General features: G+C 36.5%; 1 protein-coding gene across 3 annotated transcripts in view; it reads left to right on the top strand.

The window, feature by feature from the left end:
- ANOS1 (anosmin 1) overlaps nucleotides 1-22402 on the top strand; it is a 143236-nt gene that overhangs the window by 113548 nt on the left and 7286 nt on the right. For all 3 annotated transcript variants that reach the window (XM_066982325.1, XM_066982334.1, XM_048066800.2), the window contains 4 exons: nucleotides 14501-14595; nucleotides 17359-17530; nucleotides 18632-18852; nucleotides 21678-21819. In XM_066982325.1, the coding sequence (XP_066838426.1) occupies nucleotides 14501-14595; nucleotides 17359-17530; nucleotides 18632-18852; nucleotides 21678-21819 (630 nt within the window). The remainder of the gene's footprint in view (nucleotides 1-14500; nucleotides 14596-17358; nucleotides 17531-18631; nucleotides 18853-21677; nucleotides 21820-22402) is intronic.

Consider the following 22402-nt stretch of genomic DNA (forward strand, 5'->3'; position numbering starts at 1 on the left):
TTTAGGTGGTCTTGTGTGGAGCCAGGAGTTGGACTCGATCGTTTTGGGTCCCTTCCAACTCAGGATGTTCTATTCAGTTTTGCTATTAAAAGCAATGTTCTTTTTTTTTTTTTTTTTTCAAAAATGCGGCTATTGTATAGTCCTACATTGGGATATATGACTTTTAAATACACAGCAATTAAGAAAATATCATGAAACCATATGAAATATGTAGATTGATAATGCTGAGAGTTCTCATGACATAAGAAATAATTCAAGAAATACAAGACTGAAGCTTGAATATTTTGGACATTCGTAAGTTCAGTAAGATTTCAACTGTTTGTAGCAATCTGCTTTGTCTAATTTGTTTTTCAAGATTTTTAGTACTTTATGCAATAGACTTCGTGGTACTAACCAGAGATGGTTGCAGCGGTGATGGTATAAATATGTTGTTTAGATTTTGGAGTTTTTTAGACGAAGATATTTAAACCAGTTTGATAGATTGATATAAAGTGTCTTTTAACTGTAACAAAAACTTAACAATTACTAAAACAGAAGGGTTTCACTTTGTAAGAACAACGTTAACTCATTTTCTTTAGTAATAACTGCTCATTATTGTTAGACCTAAGAATATGTATTTTTTGGAATTCTGTCCAAAACCAAGATGGCTCTACAAAAGAGTTTTGTACTGCTTGCCAACATCAGAGTGCATCGCAAATTACAGAAAAAATCAGAAGGAAAGACCTATGTGGGTACCTTGCTGTCTCATACCACTTAGAAAATACAAACATATTACTAAGGTTGTTTTGGATTATTTCTTTATTTTCATAGTTCCATTTGCTAGCTTCAAAATTGTTTTGAATTTGAAACATTTTGCTCTGTCTAAAAAAGGACAGAATATAATCATGGAATAATTTGGGTTGGAAGGGACCTCTGAAGGTCATCTGCTCCAACCATCTGCTCAAAGTAGAACTAACTTTGAAGTTAAATCAAGTTGTTCGGCCCTATTTGTGAGGCCCTATAACAGATGTTTTTATTGTTTCCTGAATGACAGGGAATTTGTCCTTTATGAATACCAGGCTGCAGAAGCCACCTAACAGTTTATTGCAATGCTCCTTCGGATCTCCAGAAGGCATGGCGGTGTCTCTTGACATTCAAAGGTAGTTCTGCCATTACTACAAAGAAGATGTATTCCTCAGTGTCATTTGAAGATGTGCCTGTAGGAATCCAGTGAGAGAACACAATGATGACATTAAGGCTGAAGCTCTTGTTTTTATATCCCTCTGAATAGAATTAATCTGACTTCTATCCTGAAATAGAGGGGATGTTGCAAACTATTACCAAAGTAGCTTTATTATGCAGTAAAGTGATTGCTTGTCAGTACTCAGAACTGAATACAGTGTTTGAATTAAAGTCTGAGTGGAAGATCCTATTTCCATATTTATATATCATAATGTGCCACAGTTTGGTAGCTGGAAAGACTTATCTAGGCCAGTTCTTCAAGTGTCATTTCTTAAGTCCCATTAGCTTCAGTAAGCATGAGGCATGAATGGAATGTAGGTTCTATACTTTACATTAAAAACAAGCAAGCAAACAAGCAAACAAACAAAAAACACAACTCTCGGAAATAATCTTTCAATTTGAATGCTTCAGTATGATAGCAATAATATCTTTTCATCAAGAGGTATGCTAGCAAGAATAACTGCACACTTCAAGCAGTACAAGGTGCTTAGCAAATGCACATAATTTTGCTAGAGGGTCATCACAAAAGTGTATTGTAATTATATGAATACAATGGCTTCTTTCTGAAAGAAGAAAATGTCTTTCACTTGCTGCCTCTGATTTAGGCCTGGGATTAGAGAAACACGGTACATTCCTTAAACAGCATGAATTCTGCTTTTGTAAATGAAAAGAGGAACTTGCTTGTGGCCAGATTTTTTGGCCATCTTGACTGTGTGAAATTAGAAATTACGTGCTATTTGTCTCAAGTAGTGGAACCAACTTAAACAGCTCACGTTTAACTCCTTGGTGCTGGATTCACAGAGTATCATCTGTTACCAAGAACCAATGCACTCTGAAACACCTACTTAAAAGAATTAGCTACTTAATAATTAAGATCCTCAGTACCTTCTGCATTAATCAAGACTGAAAGTGCAAAAATAAAGAGAATCTTATATTTCTCCTGTTCCACAGTGGTTTGGCAACTTAGAGAGCTGAGGTTTTGGACCTCAGCTGAGAAGTCTTCAAGTTGCTTCAAAGTTGCATATCATTATGGTATGAGAATAAGATATGTCTCATAAACTGGAGGAGGAAAAAAAAAAACTATTCTTTATGAGCTCACTTTTGCAATTCTCATCACTTCCTGCAATAACTCCCATACATGAAAATAGAATGTAATTTAGTATGATTCTTTTCCAAAACAACATATCACAATAATATTTTCTAACCCAGCACACTGTCTTTACTACCGTTTTCTCAATGCTTGTTATTTGATTATAAGGTAACTATCTTTGCTCAAGTAAAGCTTTAGGTTCCTTCACTTGTCTTTTAATGAAGTCTACGTGCATTTATGTCCCCCTGTTTAAATAAAACATTTAAAGTACTTCTAGATATTTAAAATCAATATATATGCCCCTTGTTTTGCTTAAAAAGACAAATATTTAAAATGCATTAAGACTTGGCTTCAGGCTTCTTTCTTTGTGCTTCTGGTAAATGCTAAAGCAGAAAAAAAAAAACACTTAAAACAGGGAGAGGCAAAGAATCCTCCATTGTCTGATAAATCAACTAAACAAGAATAATAAATTAAATTACAGGGAAGAATAAAATGCAAGGCAAGGCAAAGCAAATAGAAAGCTGCCACAAATGCTTTTAAAACCAGATCTTAGGAAAACAAAATTAACTTTCACTTAGTTCAGGGAGATAAATGAAGTGACTGTATGTGCTGACTCTCTGTTTGCAATAACGTATTTCATATGGCAGGTTTTAAAATAATTGAAAGCTTTCCCCACGTTATCCTGTGGTCCTTTCTCACGCAACTAATACCATTGAAATTAATGAAACCGTTCAATGACATTTGGAGTTTCTAGTTGTTTTTTTTAAATAATTCAACAGTAGTTTCTTAACACTAAGGAATTACTTAGTTTGGTACTAACCGTTGCATTGCAAGATCAGTGTTTGAACAGCTGGCCATCTCCTAATCATAGATACATAAGCAGTAAAATATTTGTACTTGAAGGTATCACTGTAGTCCAGATGGTTCTTTCAAAAAGAAGATCTTAACATTAATTATAGTGATGTATACAGCAATGTATTTATCTCGTGTTTCCATGCAAATACATAGGCTCAGCAGAGGTTGATTGTGGGAGTATGCATAATGTTCATTGGCATTTAGGGAATTAATTGGTAAAGTTGGCCCCAGTCTCAGCAATCTTTGACTAGATCAACTGTTCAGAAATTCACCAGGAGACATTGCATAATTTTACTTTTCCACATGTGCTACAGCTGACTCAGATGCCTGTATCCTATGGGCTTCCCTAGCATTCTTCCTGGTGAGGCTGGACCAAGGGGCTGAGGCCAACTGTATGAAGTTCAACAAGGCCGAGTGCCGGGTCCTGCACCTGGGGCACAACAACCCCAAGCAGCACTACAGGCTGGGAGAGGAGTGGTTAGAAAGCTGCCTGGCAGAGAAGGACCTGGGAGTATCGGTTGATAGTCGGCTGAATATGAGCCAGCAGTGTGCGCAGGTGGCCACGAAGGCCAACAGCATCCTGGCTTGCATAAGAAACAGTGTGGCCAGCAGGGCTAGGGAGGTGATTGTCCCCCTGTACTCGGCTCTGGTGAGGCTGCACCTCGAGTACTGTGTTCAGTTTTGGGCCCCTCGCTACAAGAAGGACATGGAGGTGCTCGAGAGAGTCCAGAGAAGGTCAACAAAGCTGGTGAGGGGTCTGGAGAACGTGTGTTACGAGGAGCGGCTGAGGGAGCTGGGATTGTTCAGCCTGGAGAAGAGGAGGCTCAGCAGCGACCTTATCGCACTCTACAGGTACCTTAAAGGAGGCTGTAGCGAGGTGGGGGTTGGTCTGTTCTCCTACGTGCCTGGTGACAGGATGAGGGGGAAGGGGCTAAAGTTGTGCCAGGGGAGGTTTAGGTTGGATATTAGGAAGAACTTCTTTACTGAAAGGGTTGTTAGGCGTTGGAATAGGCTGCCCAGGGAAGTGGTTGAGTCACCATCCCTGGAGGTCTTTAAGAGACGTTTAGATGTAGAGCTTAGTGATATGGTTTAGTGGAGGACTTGTTAGTTTCAGGTCAGAGGTTGGACTGGGTGATCTTGGAGATCTCTTCCAACGTAGATGATTCTGTGATTCTGTAATGCGATCAGCTATAACTGTAGTGGGGAGTTGTTCCAGAGTTAAAAGAATAGCCTGTCAGAAGTATTCTTCTGTGATTCCTACTCCTCCTTAACTTTGTTTCACATAGGCCTAATCTAATTCCAGGAATAAAATTTTTGTTATCTCACTGCTGATTTTTAAAATCTCTGTCTTTTTGCTTCCTAGAAGAGAGTGAAAATGGGACCATCTGACCATCTCCACATTATACTTTATGAAATGACTACAGGGCTCGAACTATGTGGTTTGCATTTGGGTTATGTCTAAATGTGAAGAGCTAACAGTACTTAAAATGTTGCTGGTAGGAGTCAAAAAAAATCAACAAATAATACAATTAGTGGAGCAGATGAATGTGCAACTTCTCAAATAGTATGCAACTTTATGTTCACATTTACAATAGCAGCAACCTCAGGGGCATCTCCGCTGCAAATGAGATAATGTTGGGGAGGTTTTTGAATATCACAGTTTACTGCCTTTCTTCATGTTTCCACAGACACAACAGAAAACCACTAATGACTGCCTTTTACTTGCTTCCAAACCTCCATACCTTTCAGGGTAGGTGGTTAAAGCTCTCGATATGAGAGATTTAGAGGCAAGTCTCTCCAATGATTAGTCCCAGGAATGTAATTGGAAATTTTTCAAAGCCTGCCAGGAAATCAAATAAGAGAAGCCAAATCAGAATTACCTACTGTGGTACCAGAGCAAAAGCAGAACAGAAGGCTGATTTTGCTTAGCAGATCACCACTGATGTCTGCTGAAGGCAGACTGTGGCTCTACTGGACTACTTACATCAAAAATATTCACTGAACTATTTCTAACACTTTGTCTGGTTAATTCACACATTGTGTCATTTTAAAATTTACATAGTGTGTGCTATTCAAAAGTCCTCACTCCAGAACTCTTATAAGTAATTGTGAAAATGTATTCATTTTGGCTTAGGTGTTCGAAAGAAGTTCTCTTTTTATTCTTAACCTTAATAACTGAAAAATGTATTTTCAAAAGCAGTATCCCCAAACTGTATTACTAGGTCATTTCCAGTAAAAGCTTTGCCTTACATCTTTACACAATCATACGTGAAGCAATCCTACCACCCCTCCTGTGAATTAAAAGATCCTGAGGTACTGCAGGTTATCAAGATACCTTTCATCAGCTGTGGTGTAATAACCATCTGTAAGTGCTCTCAGCATACCTGAGTTCCTGGTATGGTGTGCCATGATACACACGATGAATGGCCAGTTTAAGAACTTGTTGGAGCATTTTGCATGCATTGTATATGCATGCAAACCCACCTATCAATTTTTTCTGTCCATGAGGTATGAGAGAGAAGGGAGTAGCAGGTGCATCTCTGCATCTCCTCCCATTGAGGAGTTAAGGTTAAGTTGGCTGTATACCTGGACTCTGGAAATGGGAAGAACTCCCAGATTCCCTACCCTCATTATAGCTTCCCCACTTACATTAAGGTCAAGATTTGACAAAGTTACACAGAAGGCTAACATTACTGACAGAATGTTCATAATGAGCCTTGGACTTGCTTATATTTTTTTCATTAAATTCTATTTTTGTATGCTTAGATATATGTGAAGGTCTGTATGATGCTTCTATTCAGGATACAAGCAGCTATTACGAGACTTGGAGTTTACACAAGGCAAATTTCCCTGTAATAGAAAACCAGAAAGAAATATTGTTGAATTCACTTTATGTAGGATGTTGTGTGTGGGAAAGGGAGTGGCAGTAGAGGTAATCTGGTTTAGAGATGATTCCAGACTTAAATCCTTTAATACAAACATCGTTAAACCTTGAACCTTTAAATTGTAAAACCTAGATATGGAAACAAACACTGTGTCTCAGACCCACCCTTAAATTATATAGTAATTTTTAATATAATTTTTGGAAAGGATTATTGTTGTGTTATGCAAAGAGTGTATTCTATAGAAAGATTGTTTGTTTTAAATGGAATAATGTGAGAAAAGAAATCTTTGCAATTTAAACAATGCTGCTCATGTTCCATGTAAAAGCAGGAAACAGTATCATTTGCCTTGTTAAGAATTGTTTATTGAATGTAGTTTAAATGTCAGCTGAGGGGGTTGGTGTTTATTTTAATCATACTGCTTGAATAGGTGATCATTAAAAAGTTATTGTTCTCAGGTGTCATGAATACCATGCATTTCATAGCCAAACATTTGACATCTTTGATTTTTTTTTTCTACCACTGGGTGAATCAATACACAAGCAGCTAAAGTGCCAGAGTAGTTTTCATTTCAGTCTTTTAAGAAAACTTAGCTAAAATTCCAGAGATAGAGCACATCAACATCATGGTTTTTTACAGGGGAAAACGCATTAGCTCGGTTTCTTCCAACCTAGATGATTCTGTGATACATTGTGTTGACCTGTCTATCCTGACAGCTCACTTAAGTACCATAGGTAAAATAAGATACTTATTATTCCATCATTATTTCTTGTCCTGTCATTAGCCTCAAATTTCAAATGTTGATGAGAAACTCCATGACTCATAGAGGAATAGAATAGCTTGTAAACCAATACTGAAGAAATAACTGTTATGATCAAGTATTGCTGAGATTATACTTTGCTTCTCTGCTGTACACTGAAGCATTCCCTCTCAAACCATTTTTCAGTCATACTGTTATTACAGCATGACACTGTCATGAGTAGCAAGTACCAAGTGGATCACTTTATACTAATCATGTCTTCAAAACTGAAACCACTAGTAGTAAATAACAGTGCTTCATTTATTCACTTGATTTTTTTCCAAATTTATGCCTTTCCTCCATATTTTTTCAGGACCTTTCTAGCAATTGGTTTTTATCAGAAAAACTGTTTATGAAAGCTGGTGCATTTTATAATTTTGTGTTTCCATGGAGAAGAATGGTGGCCTGATAAACAGACGAATGAAGGTCTGGGAGAGCAGAAGACAATTCGTAATATTCTATCTCAAATATTGGCATAATAGTTCTTGGTGTGGAAATATGGGAAAATTATGCTGCCATTCATGCTTGTGCGAGAATAGTGACTTAGAAGCAGTGTTGTATTGTATTATATCCACACCTGCAAAGGTGTATCAAGGGTTGCATACTGAGAAACTATAGGGCAGGAACAACTTATTCCTATTTCTTCAAGAAGTCATTGACCTGTACACAGCTTCAGGCATTTTGGAGATGATAAAATATTTTTCTTTATGTAAGACATAAATTTTACCATTTACTATTTTGCTATTTACCATTTACCATAGCACGGCTACACCACTTAATACAAAATAAATATTTTTGTCCTGGATGGTATATTATTTGACAAAGTATTTATGCAAAGCTCCTGCTATAACTTTGCCCTAGAAACAATCAAGCTGGTCGATATTGAGATGTGCTTCCTGTGCCCTGAGCTGACTCTGCCCTGGGCTGTAAAATTAAATATAAAATCTTTACCCGGTCTGGTTAAACTTTGCTATAGTCAATTTTTAGAGCAGTAATGCTGCAAGGCACACAATCCAGAAAGGAAACTACTTAATGTTGCTATATTTCTTTCTTTTTATTAATTGAAAACAATTAAAGACATGTTCAAGACCATCTTTTGACTATAGTTTGTATGGTCATTAATGTCTTGTTCCTGTTGGGTACTAAACTTTCTGGCCTTATCCATTAGCTACTCTTAACTACTGAAGTCAACACAACTGTTACTATGCTTAAGTGCTTTGTTGAATCAGGGCCAGAGCGCTCAGAAACTGGTAAGATCAACGCCCCAGTAAGAGAAAAGAAACAAAAAACGTGGCCAGTCACAAGTAATCATTGCAGTTTTGCTGTATGAAACATCAGCTTTAGCAATACATAATAGATCCATGGGCTTAGCTACATGCAAAACCAATTCCTTCAGTAATTTTCTTACTGAATAGCTTCACAGAAATTATGGTCTGTTTATGGCATTCTGTTTGAAGAAAGGTTAGGTTGGAATGAAGATAGCAGGTTTTCATATGGCAAATTATCTTCCAAACTTTGATAACAACCATTTTGCACATGCAGTTAATATGTTAATTATAAATGTGTATAGGGTGTGGGGGTGTGGGGGGGGGGTGTGCCAGCTCACTTTCCTGAAGTAATGACAAGAAATACACCTCAGAACATAATTTATTTACAGGAATACTTTTAAATGTATGCTTTCTATTTTTATTGAATTAATATTTTTATGCTGCTAAGTAAAGCTTTTTAATATATGTTTATATTCTTTACTTTTTTTTTTTTTAACCATATTTAATTCTAATGGGGAAACCTATCAGATACTGCTTATTAATTATTTCAAATCCTGTTGCTCTCCAGCAATCAGCTGTTTTGGTTTGGCCCAACAGGCAGCTAAGCACTTCACAACCATTCATTCACTAACTCAATGCCACAGTGGGATGGGGGAGAGAATTGAAAAAAAAAGGGCAAAAAACTCCCAGGTTGAGATAAAGACAGTTTAATAAGGCAGAAAAAGAAGGGAAAATAATAATAATAATGATGAGAAAAGAATGTACAAAGTGAAGCACAATGAAATTGCTCACCACCTGCTGACCAATGCCCAGCCCGTCCCTGACCAGCACCCACCTCAGACAACCCCCCCAGTTTTATTGTTCCACATGATACCACGTGGTGTGGGACATCCCTTTGGCCAGCCTGGATCAGCTCTCCTGGCTGTGTCCCCCTAGCTCCTTGTGCACCCCCACCCTTCTTGCTGGCTGGGCAGCACAAGAACCTGAAAAGTCCTTGGCTCTGTGTAAACACTGCTCTGCAACATCTAAAAGATTGGTGTGTTATCAACATTATTCTCATCCTAAGTCCAAGACACAGTGCCCCACCAGTTACTAGGTAAAGAATTATCCCAGCTGAAACCAGGACAATGTTAGTGTGCCAAACATTTTTCTTGCAATTAAGCCTTCATTTGAGCTGCTGTTGTTGAACAAGTCTGCTTTGAAATGTTGTTTTCCATCAAATCCCATTTGATTTTTCTTTCCAGTAAGTTTCTGTGATTTGGTTGCCCACACAGTAGTACTGTCACAGCTGGCATTAATTGGCATTTTTATACCAAATTGCAGGCAGACATCATTCAACAGCCACCCATCAAACAGAATAATATAGAACTATAGGGCTGAAACACTTCAACAGCAGAGACTGTTACCATTATCACCACTTGACAGGCACGGAGCAGAGGTAGGGAGGTAAGAAGTGCTTTGCCTAAAGACTTCCAGCCAACCAGCGGCACAGCTAACCCCAGTACCCAAAACAATCTGATGCAATTTACTTGCTGTAAATTAAAGGAATACAAAGAAATGCGTGCCTCTTAAATTTTTGTACCTAGTCTCCTAGAGTGGTAGTAGGTTGTTGTGATATTGATGATGCTGGGCTGAGTGAACAAACTTCACTGCTGCTCCTGCCCATGCTTATGCTGATTATCTATCTACAAAGCAGACTTCAGTTCCTCTTGACTGTCAAGTTGGCAACCTTCTGTCAAGTTGGCACTCTTCAGGAGCAGTAAATATAATATAACATGGAAAAAAGTGTTTGAGGCAAAGAAAGGAGCTGTCTGTAGTAACATGGCAGAAAAAAGAAACCACATTAGATGAAATTATTCACACCGCTGGCAGTACTGGAAATGTATAGCAAGATAAATATGTGGAAAGTGTTGGCAAAGAAGAGGAAGAGACATTACTTATTTTATTTAGTTTATTTTTCAGAAATGTATTTTTCAGAAAATGTAGAATCATTTAAACCAAAAAATCCAGCTATGAAAAGTTGCAGGATTGCCTGGCATTGTGTTGGGTGATTTTTCTAAGTGAATCTCAAAACTTCAGATGCTGTCTGGAGATTATGAGATCTAGCAGATGTAAAATGTAGGCCAAGGGCATTCCTATTAACTGTCATGCAGAATATGTTGCAGTACTTTAAGCAAAACTTTTCAATACACGGTGATTAAATTGTGCATAGAAACCAGAACTTTTCAAAGTGGCAAACTGAGGTACTTGTCATTAATTGACTTGTAATTAATTGACATTAATAACATTTTGAGATGCTTTAACTATTTTTTTTTTAAAGCTACATAATAAATGTGCACTTTCCTCAAACATAAATCTGAAATATATTTATTTTGTTAGAATGGAACAGAAGAGTTTAGGTTACAGAGGGGGAGAAAGAAGATAAATTTGGCAAAGGACATCTTCATAAATACAGTGAAAGCTTTGTGTATTCATTTGAAAATAAAGGCTGGTTTTAGTTGGAACATAAGAGGGAGGGAATCAAAACAGACATCTTTTCAACATGCTTTAGAGCAAGCCCAGATCACTACATTTCTAGTTAGAGATATGAGATGTCTGTTCAACAAAGTTAGAAGGAAAAGAGCTAAGCATACGTGGAATTTTAAGAACATGCTCATGTGATGCCTGTATAGGAATGTTTTTATTAGTCTAGGAACTCATTTTATACTTCAGAAAATTTACCTTAAAAATCATAGCAAAAATAATTAACATTAGCTATTAATTTCTTTGGGAGGATTAGTTCTGTGCAACTGTCTGAAACATCAAGAACTCTTTGATTTGGGCAGCTAAAGATCATGTCCATGTCAGTAACTTTAGGTGATTTCTTGAAGTGACTTATGTAAAATATTTTTATGGTTTGCCTTTTTTTTTTTTTTGGGTAAAGAAGTAATTGAACAAAAGTACAAACAAAAGTACAAACAAAAGAACAAAAGTAACTGTTTGAGTAATCTGCTTGCAGTAAAAGTTCTTTAAGGAGTTCTTAAGTGACTATTCTGTTGACTAACTTCACAAGCTTAGAGATGCTTGAAAGTCCTTCAAGTCACATGTTTCTATGCAAATATTTTCAGTCCTGGGAAAGATGATTGCTTGCAGTTTGTGCTTAGTGGATCAGTCTTTTTACTGTCAAATGGCATGCTTTCTAATCAGAAGAACAAGGGAATTACCAAACTTTCGAAAGACTTTCAATTGGAAGGACAGAATCAAGAAAACTCCTAACTATTAAGAGGAAGATGGATTTTATACAAAAAAAAAAAAAAAAACAACAGTTTTTATAATGTGATATATCAGAGAAAAATGTGAAATATCCGAGAACTGAAATGAAGGATTTTGCCATTTCTTTGCAGCGTTATGTTCCCATTCTAGAAGGGTTAGCAGAGCTTTCTGATAAAACTGCCAGAAATCGGTTCCAGTTATGGGGTACTGGATATTCTGTAAATATTAACTACTCAAATGACTTTTCGGAAAAAGTTATGGCTGTGGATTACAGTTTATTAACTTCAGCTGGACTTAATGCAGAACCATTAGCTTTGGAGATAGTGACTGACATTCAACTAGGCTGCAGCTTGAACTGTTCAGTACCTGTTGCTGAGTTTCTAATGGACAGCTGAAAAGAAAAATCTTAATAAAATTATATTAGTGATCTCAATGGAAGGAGAAAAGAAGGCTAGGATAAGCTTTTCTTTTGCATGTGCTGTAAACACAGAGTTGCGTAAATGCTAAACTCTAGAGCCATAAACTTTATAAGCAATTTCATGAAAAAATGTGTATTTTCATCTTTTTTTTTTTTTAAATTGAAGTCTCTTATGTGGCTTTTTAGATCATTCCATACATCATGCATCATTCTGATTAAAAAAAAAAAAAAGAATTTCTAAAGCAATCTTGTCATTTAATATGTATACTTCATTCATATATATACACTTTGAGTTCTTCATGCCTCTGGTTCTATTTAATTAAAAAATGTCCAGCTTTTCCCGTTTTTTGGAAAAGTTTCTGTCTCAAATAGGACCTATTTTTCTGTTATGCTTCAGTTTTGTAACCCAAATTACTCAAGCTTCATGAAGATGAAAACTGAAGAAGTCTTAGTATTGAAAATAAAAGTATAGAGAAGTCAAAAAGACCCCCTCTAATGAAAAAAATTTGGATAAACTTAGCTGTTGCTGTTAGAATAGATTCCAGTTAGTAGCTGATGATGTACATATATATAAATATGCATGCAAAACCCTTTGTGAAATAACTTTAATTACGTATTGACTTAAAATAAAGAAAGTCTTGTCTTTTCAATATAGGCTGGTTTGAGAATACCAGGATTCCTTTGTTCATTTTGTTTAAATATAAAAATATGAAATTGTGGTTATTAAAAACATTCATCCTATATTTACAGTCCCAAGTTAATAGGACAAGCAAGAGTGACATAAAAAGTTTTTTTAACCTCTTCCTGATTTTCTAGCTCAAATAGATAGGTTATTTGGAACCACAGCTGTTTATGAATGAGTGACTAAGGGTTTGCTAATGCACAAGAGGAGAATTAGGAAGGAAGGCAAGAACTGTGAGAGGGCAGAAGCTGCTGAAAAGCTCACAAAAGAAATAGATGTGGAGCTGCAATAGAATCCGAACAGCTTTCTGCAGTGCCAGAAGCTGCAAATACCAAATATTTTGGATGACAACTGATTTAATTACATTTCTGGAAAAAGGCATAGTGAAACTCTGGACTGATATATCTGGGTGCTGAGTTGATGTAAGCTCTTGATTCTTGGTATTTAGTAGCTTTACAAAGATCAGTCTACCTTACATGCAGATAGTTTAAAATGATAAGTTCTGATTATCAGATAATACGCAATCAATAAAAGATTTCATTAATGCAATCACTATGGTCATTTGGCACAGACTGCACATTGTTAATATAGTCAGATTAATATAGCACACAACACTTTCAGATTCTGGGAGAGGGGTGCAAGCAGGTGATAGGCAATAATTGAGTGAACTGGAACAGATAAAATCAGATGAAACCTACTTCCAAGTGCACTGTGATTGTGTCTTCATCCAAGAGGCATATCAAATGGGAAAACCCCAGCAACCAAGAGTCGAGTAAAAGCACATCCAGTTATTTATTTGTTTCTAAGTGTGAGGGAATAATTACAAGGCAACAATTTATTTCTTTATACATTTCTTTTTGAGAGCATTTGGACTTCTGAAGAAAACATGCAAATAATTAGCATACATGTTGTTATGAAGCCAAGTGCTACAAAAGTCTATTTCAAGGAGGTTTCTCATCAGTCTTTTACTAGAATACTATTTGAGCTAGTTTCAGACACTACTTATTTTCTCTTTAATTTATAATCCTTCCCTTCTGCATCCAACTTGCTTACAGCAGTCTAATGCCAGACCAGCCCTAAGGGCAGCAAAGATATTTGTTTTCCCTCTTGAAACCCACAATCGGGCACTTGGCATTAGTGGCTATGTCATACCAAGTTAATTAATAATATCAGACACGTAATTTTGCATCCTCTGTATAAAGATAGAGGAGAACTATATCCAGAAAAAAAATGACAGAATATATTTGTACTACCTGATGAGTTTTTCTTCTTTTGTCTAATTCTTTATTGCTCTTTGGTTTGCTTCCTTATGCAATCAGTATTGAGAAAAACAACTATAAATTTTTATGCTTATCCCTACAGTTATTTGTAGGGCTCTCAAAAAGTGAAGAGCTGGAAGTTGCTTGAAAGCTTATGTTTGAAAACATAGTGCTGTAAGTTTTGTCACTCAAGACTTTGGTATTACTCCTAAGAGTCAGAGATAGAATTTTATTTGGGCAGATACAGGACAGGTCTTATGATACATTCTGAAAGGACAAATCTCAGTGTTTTGCAGGCATTTTCACATACCTCCAGGCACAGATTTCTCAAGTAGTGCCAGACAGCAGTGTTGCAATGCTCTGACAATATAAACAGTCATGGGCAGTTGGCACCAAGTCATTCCATTCATTTACAAGATATTCAGAAGGAGGAGCATTGAGATTATTTTTAATACATCCCTAGATGCTTACATTTCTGAAAATGCTAATTCTCTATTTTTAAAGTTAACATGTTAGCTGATATATGGCTTAAATTACATAACTGTATAATACTTTCTCCATTTTATTAATGTGTGCTTATGAACAAGTGAGGAATTACCAACTCTAGAATACTTAAAATTCCTATATATATTCATATATATACACATATATGTGTGTGTATATATATATATACACACACATATATATATGCCTGTATATATATATATAAAAGATTGAGAAGTTGCAATGGTGAAAGTGTAATTATGTCTTCTCCTCTTTTTTTGAACCATTTAGATATCAGCATGAATCAATTCCAAGTCCACTGGTTACTGGAGTCCTGTGCACACAATGACACCAAGGGACTTGGGAAAGTAACTGAGCTGACTTATGTAAGTCTCCATTCAGACTTGTGCTTGACTCTGAATAGCTTCTAAACAGCAAGAGAAAGGATGGTTCTGTAACATAACACAGCATGTTTCATACTATATTTCACGTATAAGTAATCATAGAATAGAATCATAGAATGGCTCGGGTTGGAAGGGACCTTAAAGACCATCCAGTTCCAATCCCCCCACCATGGGCAGGGATACCTTCCACTACATCAGGTTGCACAGGGCCTTGTCCAAACTGGTCTTGAATGACTGTAGGGATGGGGTATCCACAATTTCTCTGGGCAAGCTGTTCCAGTGCTTCACCACCCTCTGAGTGAAGAATCAGTAAGAATAAGTAAGAATGCTTCTTTTTTACTTTCTTCTTGTGCAAAAGATAGAAATGATGCATCTGGAGTATTGTTTGTTTGTTTTTGTTGTTGTTGTTGTTTTAAATCCAAGCCAAGCTAAAATCATAATGCTTTGTTGGTGCTATTCAGAAAACAAGAGCAGACAAATTTATAGCTAAGTACCTATATATTTCTACAGCATATAGAACACAGGGCTTGATTTGTAATTAGAACTGTAAGACTCTATCAAAGTGTAAATACTGACAAGTAATAATAGTAATTAATAAGCTGGGTTTCCTTTTAGACATGCGGGTGTGTTTCACAACCCTGAGGAGAATAATAGAATTAGAAAAACAGAACAATAGTTGAAAAATACTAGAAATTAAATCTGAAAGTTGCACAGATATCAGATAAGGAGAAAAGATCCATGTAAGTACATGTCAGATCAAATGTATATTACAGTGTCAGTTCTTCGTACTTATATTGTTGGTAATCTAGCATCATCTAGACATCATATTGTATCTGCAACACATTATTTGAAAAACACAATATTGTGATGAGTGCATCATAATTGATTTAGTGGGTTATGTTGAATGGAATAAAACATAATTCACCTTAACTTCTTACCATGAGCTGTACTACCAGATCAATTCAATGGAGTTAATGGCATGTAAAAGTAGAGTAAATCATAAGAAATAGTTTCTCATGCAAGAAGCTGTTAGCTTGTAAGATTTATTACTTCATGGGGTTAGCAAAGCAAATATTAGCAGTGAATTAAAAAATGATTGTAATATAATGCTATGATCAATCAGTCTCAATATTTCAAGGTATGCCCGTGAAGATAGGAGAAAGTTTATATTTAATAAGTTTAGTTTCACTTGAGGTCAAGATAGACTCTTTGTACATCTGGCCAATACGTTGTGGGATTAGTTCATTTATTTCTATCAGTCATTTTACAGCAATCTGTTCAATCTAATTTGTGAAACTGTGTGTTTCTTTTGAGGGCTCATTTTTATTACAAACTCTCAGAAGAAGACTGATGCTACAAAGGGTTTGATAGTGAATATAATCGTTCAAGATATAGGCCTTAGGTTTTGAGTGTTGAGCATTTAGTTTCTGGTCCGTGGTTTTATGGACATTGAAATTAGACCATTTGCTATTCTCAGAGTGTACTTTGAGATGCATTTGAAGTCTCCTAAAATTCAGCCCAAACCCCAAATTACAAGCAGGTATCTGTTTTAATGAGTGAATGGGAAACACTGGCCTGAATAGCCTGAATAGCTCAGAATAGCCTGAAATCTTGCCTAAATATACTATTGTCTTAAAACAAAGGTCTATTTACAGTCATTTGTAAAGTAAAGGAACAGTTTTGTTTGTCTGTTTTGTTAACTGTCTGTTTGTTTGTCTGTTTATTTTCTTAAAAAAAAATAAACAATACAGTTACAGTTTAAGTAGGAATCAAACCTGTTATAATACTCTCACAGCAGGTGGAAGATGGAGAATCAAGTCCTTTCTGAGCCCAATCTCTATATCCCATTGAAAATGACCTTCAAAGTGAAGTTTTGACTAACTTGGCTTGGGATTCACTTCCAAAAAAACAGGGAGTTGTGTAGAAAAACCTTGGAGACTAGTGATTCTGAAGTGAAAGAAAGAAAGATCTAAAAGACAGTGAAAGACTTGGGACCTTAGCCAGAAAGGTAGTATTGGACATTCTCCTAGAAAAAAATAAATAAAGCAAACAAACAAAAAACAACTTTTTTTTTTCTTATAATTTGATTTGTGCTAAAGCTTTCAGGCTGTGAATTTCAAATATACTTTAGACAACATTAAGAAGTTAGAAGGACACACTTTGTGTAAAGTTTTTTCAGTCACTGTCTTTAAAAGGAGTATTGTACTTTGCAATACAGCTGTGAAGTTTATCTTCTTGATAATAATATAGAAATAGTTAATGTACTAAAGGGGAAAAAAAAGTTCATCTATAATGCCACACTGACTTTGAATGCACTTTAAAAAAGTTAAATGTAGATGAAGCCTGTCATTTACAGCAACTTAACTCAGCTTTCTTACATTTATTTAATTCAATTAGCATTTACATCCTCACATTCCTACCCCCACTGCCATCATGTCAGAGACTGTTCTAAATGTTAGATGCTAGTTGCTTTGATAGAGCATGGTGAAGGAACTGTATAGAAAGGAAAGGCATGTCAAAATGCCATGCTAATGTATTTTACTACTGAAAATAATCATAACATATGCAATGTTTGCTTTGTAGACTGAGTAAAAACAATGTTGGCATGTGTTAAGCATATCAGGAAAATATTTTATTGGAGAAAGCTTTTTATCTTCTGCCAATTTTATTTTTCACTTTTTTTTTTTTTTTTTCCCCCTAGGGATCTGTTTGCATCATGTTCTCTTTTTGTTTTTCCTGTTACAGGAGAACTACATGATTCTGAAGGACCTGTCGTTTGCATGCAAATATAAAGTAACTGTTTTGCCTGCAAAATCTAAAGGTCGTTTTAAGGCTGAGAGTATTTTCTTTGTCACCCCACCTTGCTCTGCATTTAAAGAAAAAAACCACAAGCACATTAATTGTCTTGCTGAAGGAGGTAAGACATGATCTGGAGAACTTGCCAAATAGTTTCAAATGTACTTACAATCACCAAGAAAAGTCTTTAATGAAATTCTAAAATAGTATATAAAAGATTCAGAAGAAAAAAATAAAAGAGATGATTAATGCTTATGTGAAAAATCAACTAAAATACATAGCAGTATAGATTTAAGTTGCCACATTCCTGTTTGTCAATTAGGTAAGAATTTTAGTGAACTGGTTATGAACACATGATGGCACTTGTTATTACATAGTTTTTAGTGCAAGGAGGAAGTTTCTCAGTTACATTAACTATAATGATGAATGACAGATGTGAACATAATTATGCTGGCATGATCCATCTTTTGAATGTTTTGCTACTGATGCAAGCTGCTTTTTTAGTTTGATTTTGTTTAGGTTAATGCTTCTCTTAAATAACAAATAAAGGTGCTCATACCTGGTAGAGTGTAGCTACAATTCAAGGTGTAGCTAAAAGATTATTGTAAATCACAGAATCATGGAGATGGTGGTTAAAAAGGATCTCTAGTCTCAGCTAATCCAGCCATACACTTCAAGCAGGGCTATTGCCAGCACTAGGTGAGGTCAGCCATAGCTTTGTGAAGCCAAAGTTTCCAGCATTACAGTTTTCTTCCTGGGCAACTGCAACGGAACCATACATTTCACCTAATCAGAGTGCCCCTATTAAATCGTACTTAGTTTTAGAGCATGAATTTTACTTTTTGCCTGCATCATGGAGATCTACGGGTTTTCTTGTGGTCCCAAAACTGGAAAACAGCTCAGATATTCTGAAATACAGAGGACCCACAGGATGGTTCCCTGTGAATGAGGCGTTTATAATTTTATGTGGCATTGGCTTTTCTTTCTGTCATCTGTAGCTGACGGAACTTGATTTGAAGTTTGAATTTGGCCCAAAACACCAATGGAATATATCAACGACAGGCTTTAGTTAAAACTGAAAATGTAATGGCAGAAAGCTGGCAGGATACTGGACAACATCAGAAAGAGAGCTCTGTCTGACCTTGAATTGCAAAATTAAATTAACATTATTGAATGTTATCTTTCAAAGTTTAGCTTATCTTTCTGCTTTCCAAATTTATAGTGCCAGTTCTACCAAAAGTGTTGGCCAAACCCGAGAACCTATCTGCGTCTTTCATTGTTCAGGAAGGTAACATCACTGGTCATTTTTCCTGGAAGATATCAAAGGCAGTCCTTCACCAGCCCATGACAGGGTTTCAAGTCACATGGGCAGAAGTAACCACAGAAAGTCGACAGAACAGCTTGCCCAACAGCATCATTTCGCAGTCACAGATACTGCCAGCAGTAAGTTGTTTGTTAATTTCCTTTTCTATTGCATTCATAACTGCATGCATATGTGGCATACTTTTAATTTTTAGTGGTAATGCGGATGTCACACATAGCATTCTCTCACTCTGTGGGCAAGTTGGAGCAGGAGGTGCTTTATTTTTTCCTCCTTGTTGGAAATACAAAGCACAGCTACTCTTCTCGATGGCACATCAAACATTTTAATGTGCACAATTGTCAAATTAACAGACATTATATGAGAAATGCCTAAAGGGAGAAAAAGGTCATCTGTGTGTGGCAATAAATGGTTTTTATTTTCTTTTGATGATCAGGCTGTTCAGCTTGGTGGTTACTATAGTTTTACTAATTATTTGGTGTCCATGTCCATAAATTTGATGGATTTAACCATTTTTTTTCCCTTTGAGTCACTCTTTGCTCTAAGAGAAGTAAAAATCACTTTCCCCTCTGTGAATATGCGCTATTGTCTGATAGACAAGTAAGTTGAGGAATACAAATTTCACTGTTTACTGAAAGTATTGCAATGATTTATTTGAATTCTTCCCCCTATTTGCTTTAAGACGGCCCTTGCTATTTCAGTTCCTCTAGCAGAAGCAAATGAAGAGCACTTCTTTCAGACTGCCTTGCCAGATTCACCAGAGTTCATTCAGACTCAGTTGCCAGATCCACCAGAGTCAACAAAAGGACTTAAGTAGCTGGCCTTGATCCAAAGTCTACTAACAATGTTGGGAGTCTTTCCATGCACTTCAGGGACATGGATCAAAGCAACTGTCTCAAGCAGAACAGACTGAAAATCTTTTCACAACATTTGTTTTATAAAAGAATGCATAAAATGTTTTCTTGGACACATCTTGCATTCAACACATTTTCCACAAGTCCAAGACAAGGTTCCCACAATTTTATCTTAATTCCTAGCAGACTGCCCTATGGCTATACCCCCTGTGTTTGAAAGCATGTTTTTCTCAGACAGAGCAACAAAGTTGACTGTGGATGCTCCAGAACTATGGGGCAAGCTACTATGCAGTGTGCAGAGCTGTTTTGTTCCACAGTAGTACAGGCTCAGTGGGATCCAGACTAGTTCAGTCAGAGCTCAATCTACAGTCCCAAGTGGAAGCACAGTGCAGAAAAAGCCTTGGTCTCTTCAGCAAGCCACGTTGCAGGATTATTTTAAAGCAGATACTCAATCACAGGCATTTGAATGCAAACAGCCACTTTAGCACAATAAGCAGTTATAGACCATGAGATGTTACTTTTCACTTCAGTTTTCATCTTTTGTTTTAGGACCAGGCGTATGGTTTATACATAAATTCTGTTTCACTTTTTAAGCTTCTGGTTCAGTTATGTCTAATTTAAAATATTTCTTTACCTTGTGTTATGCTTTTTTTTTTTTTTTTCCCCATATGGTTTCACTACTGTAAAGCCTGAAGATTTAACTATCTATCACTGTATGTATGTATCTATTCATAACACCTGGTTAACTTGCACAAAACTCTGATTTGAGCTGAAATAGTATCACCTACACTCTGAAACCACCATAATGTAGTGTATTTCGTGGTGATGATCATTCACTCATTTTTGTTGGTAATCTCTGATTGTTAAAAATTTAATATTTACACAACCAGGCTGAAGTGCACATGTCCCAGGAGCATATGAAAGAGCAGAGTGAATTCTGTGTGATGTATGCATTTTTCTCTCTCTCCTACCCATTATGTATGTTACATGTGGTGGAACAGCTTTTGCAAGATGTTTTAAGAGCAGCCCCATCTCAGTATATGCAATTATTTGTCAGTAAAGCTACACTTTTATCCCTGCCTTTTCTCTCTCTCAAAGCTACACTTTTACCCCTGCCTTTTCTCTCTCTCTCCTTTCCCCTTTACTTTCTGGTCTGGCAAGAACAGCAAATTATCAGTTATTCTCACAGCCACTTTCTGCTCCCTGCTGTGTGCTTGGGACAGTGCCTGCCAGCAGAGTTTGCTATGAAATTCTGGCTAATCAGAGAACCACGCTGCGTGTGCGCTGTCCAGTGTCTCTGCTCCACAGTCTTATTCCTGGGATTGGTATGCTGTGTGTTTCTGAGGTCCTTTTTTAGCTTGGAATACAGTGAATTGTGACTTCAATTCCTGAATGCCCTTCAGTCTTCAGTAAGATGTATTCCTGTTTGGGAGCATTTATAAACTTACTCTGAAATTATTTTGCACAGTTTTAAGTGACCACACAAGGTACAGAGCAATAAAAAGTGAGGACAAAACTGATATTTCACAATCCATCCTGCCAGAAACATGATTAAGAACAGAAGGGCCGATCTTCATGGTGCAACTTTGGGCAAACCGGCTGAAATCACTAGTGCTGAAATCACTACAGTGGGTGTAACCACCCACTGATTTCACTATCTGCAGCATGTACCCCAGACCTGAAAATTGCCATGAGTTAATTTATCAATCAATAGAATTTACAGCCAGATGTAAAATAAAAACAAGTGTATTTAATGAACCTGTTTAAAAAAAAATAAAAAAATAAGAAGCTAAAACCTGTTTTTTTCAGTGGTGAACATATCAACTTTCAAGAATACTAAGCTTGTACCTCTTATACATGAAACTGTAACATTAGGGAAACAATGTATGCTCAAAGTCAATGGCAAGCAAAAGTTCAAGACAAACCTCCTCAACCAAGTAACACATATGTTAAATCCTTTTTACAGATTTCTAAGAAAGCAATTTGTGGGTTCTGAGTGACAGAACCTGTTTAAACCACTGATTTGTGTGAGTAGAGCAACCATGCTTTATTTTTAGATGCCATGAGAATTAATGTAATTTATTTATTGTTAGGATCATTATGTACTCACTGTGCCCAATCTGAGGCCATCAATGCTTTACCGATTGGAAGTTCAAGTGCTGACAACTGGTGGGGAGGGACCAGCTACAATAAAATCATTCCGAACACCTACTCTTCCTCCATTTTCACCCCACAGTAAGTAGTACCTCATTTTGGCATGTTATTGTGTGTTAAAAAAAACTTCAGTCTTACACATGCAAACAGGTTGCTTGAGCCTTAGAATCTTTATTGGCTCTGGTAGAATTCCATAAACATAATGTGCATGGTATTATATGGTATTATTGTGGGTTTTTTTTGTTTTGTTTTTTTGTTTTTTCCTCTCTCTGTAACTGTCTATCAGCAGTGGTGGAATCAAATATAGTCTTTCTGTCATTCAGTTTTGTGTGGTCTTACATTTGCCACCACATTCTACCACAGCTCTTTGGCTTATACCTGTAGTACTTGGGATTTGGAGGTGGTCTCTCCTCCAAGTACCATCTAGGCCTGGGACAGTTTAGCTTTCAAGATTAGACTTTTCTGAGATGCGTTCAGTTGAGTATGGCTATAGTGTGACCATATTTATAAAGCTGTGCCATTCTTATGCATCTCTTAATGGCCATTTCAAGCATTTTATAACATCTGGAAAGGCACAACTCAGTGTTGTGAAGCCTGGCAAAAATTACAGTGAATTAGTCCACTAAAGTTGTCTGGACTGAATATGCACGTAGTTGTCAGTAGT

Source organism: Anser cygnoides, chromosome 1 (assembly GCF_040182565.1).
Source record: "Anser cygnoides isolate HZ-2024a breed goose chromosome 1, Taihu_goose_T2T_genome, whole genome shotgun sequence".
Lineage (NCBI taxonomy): Eukaryota > Metazoa > Chordata > Aves > Anseriformes > Anatidae > Anser > Anser cygnoides.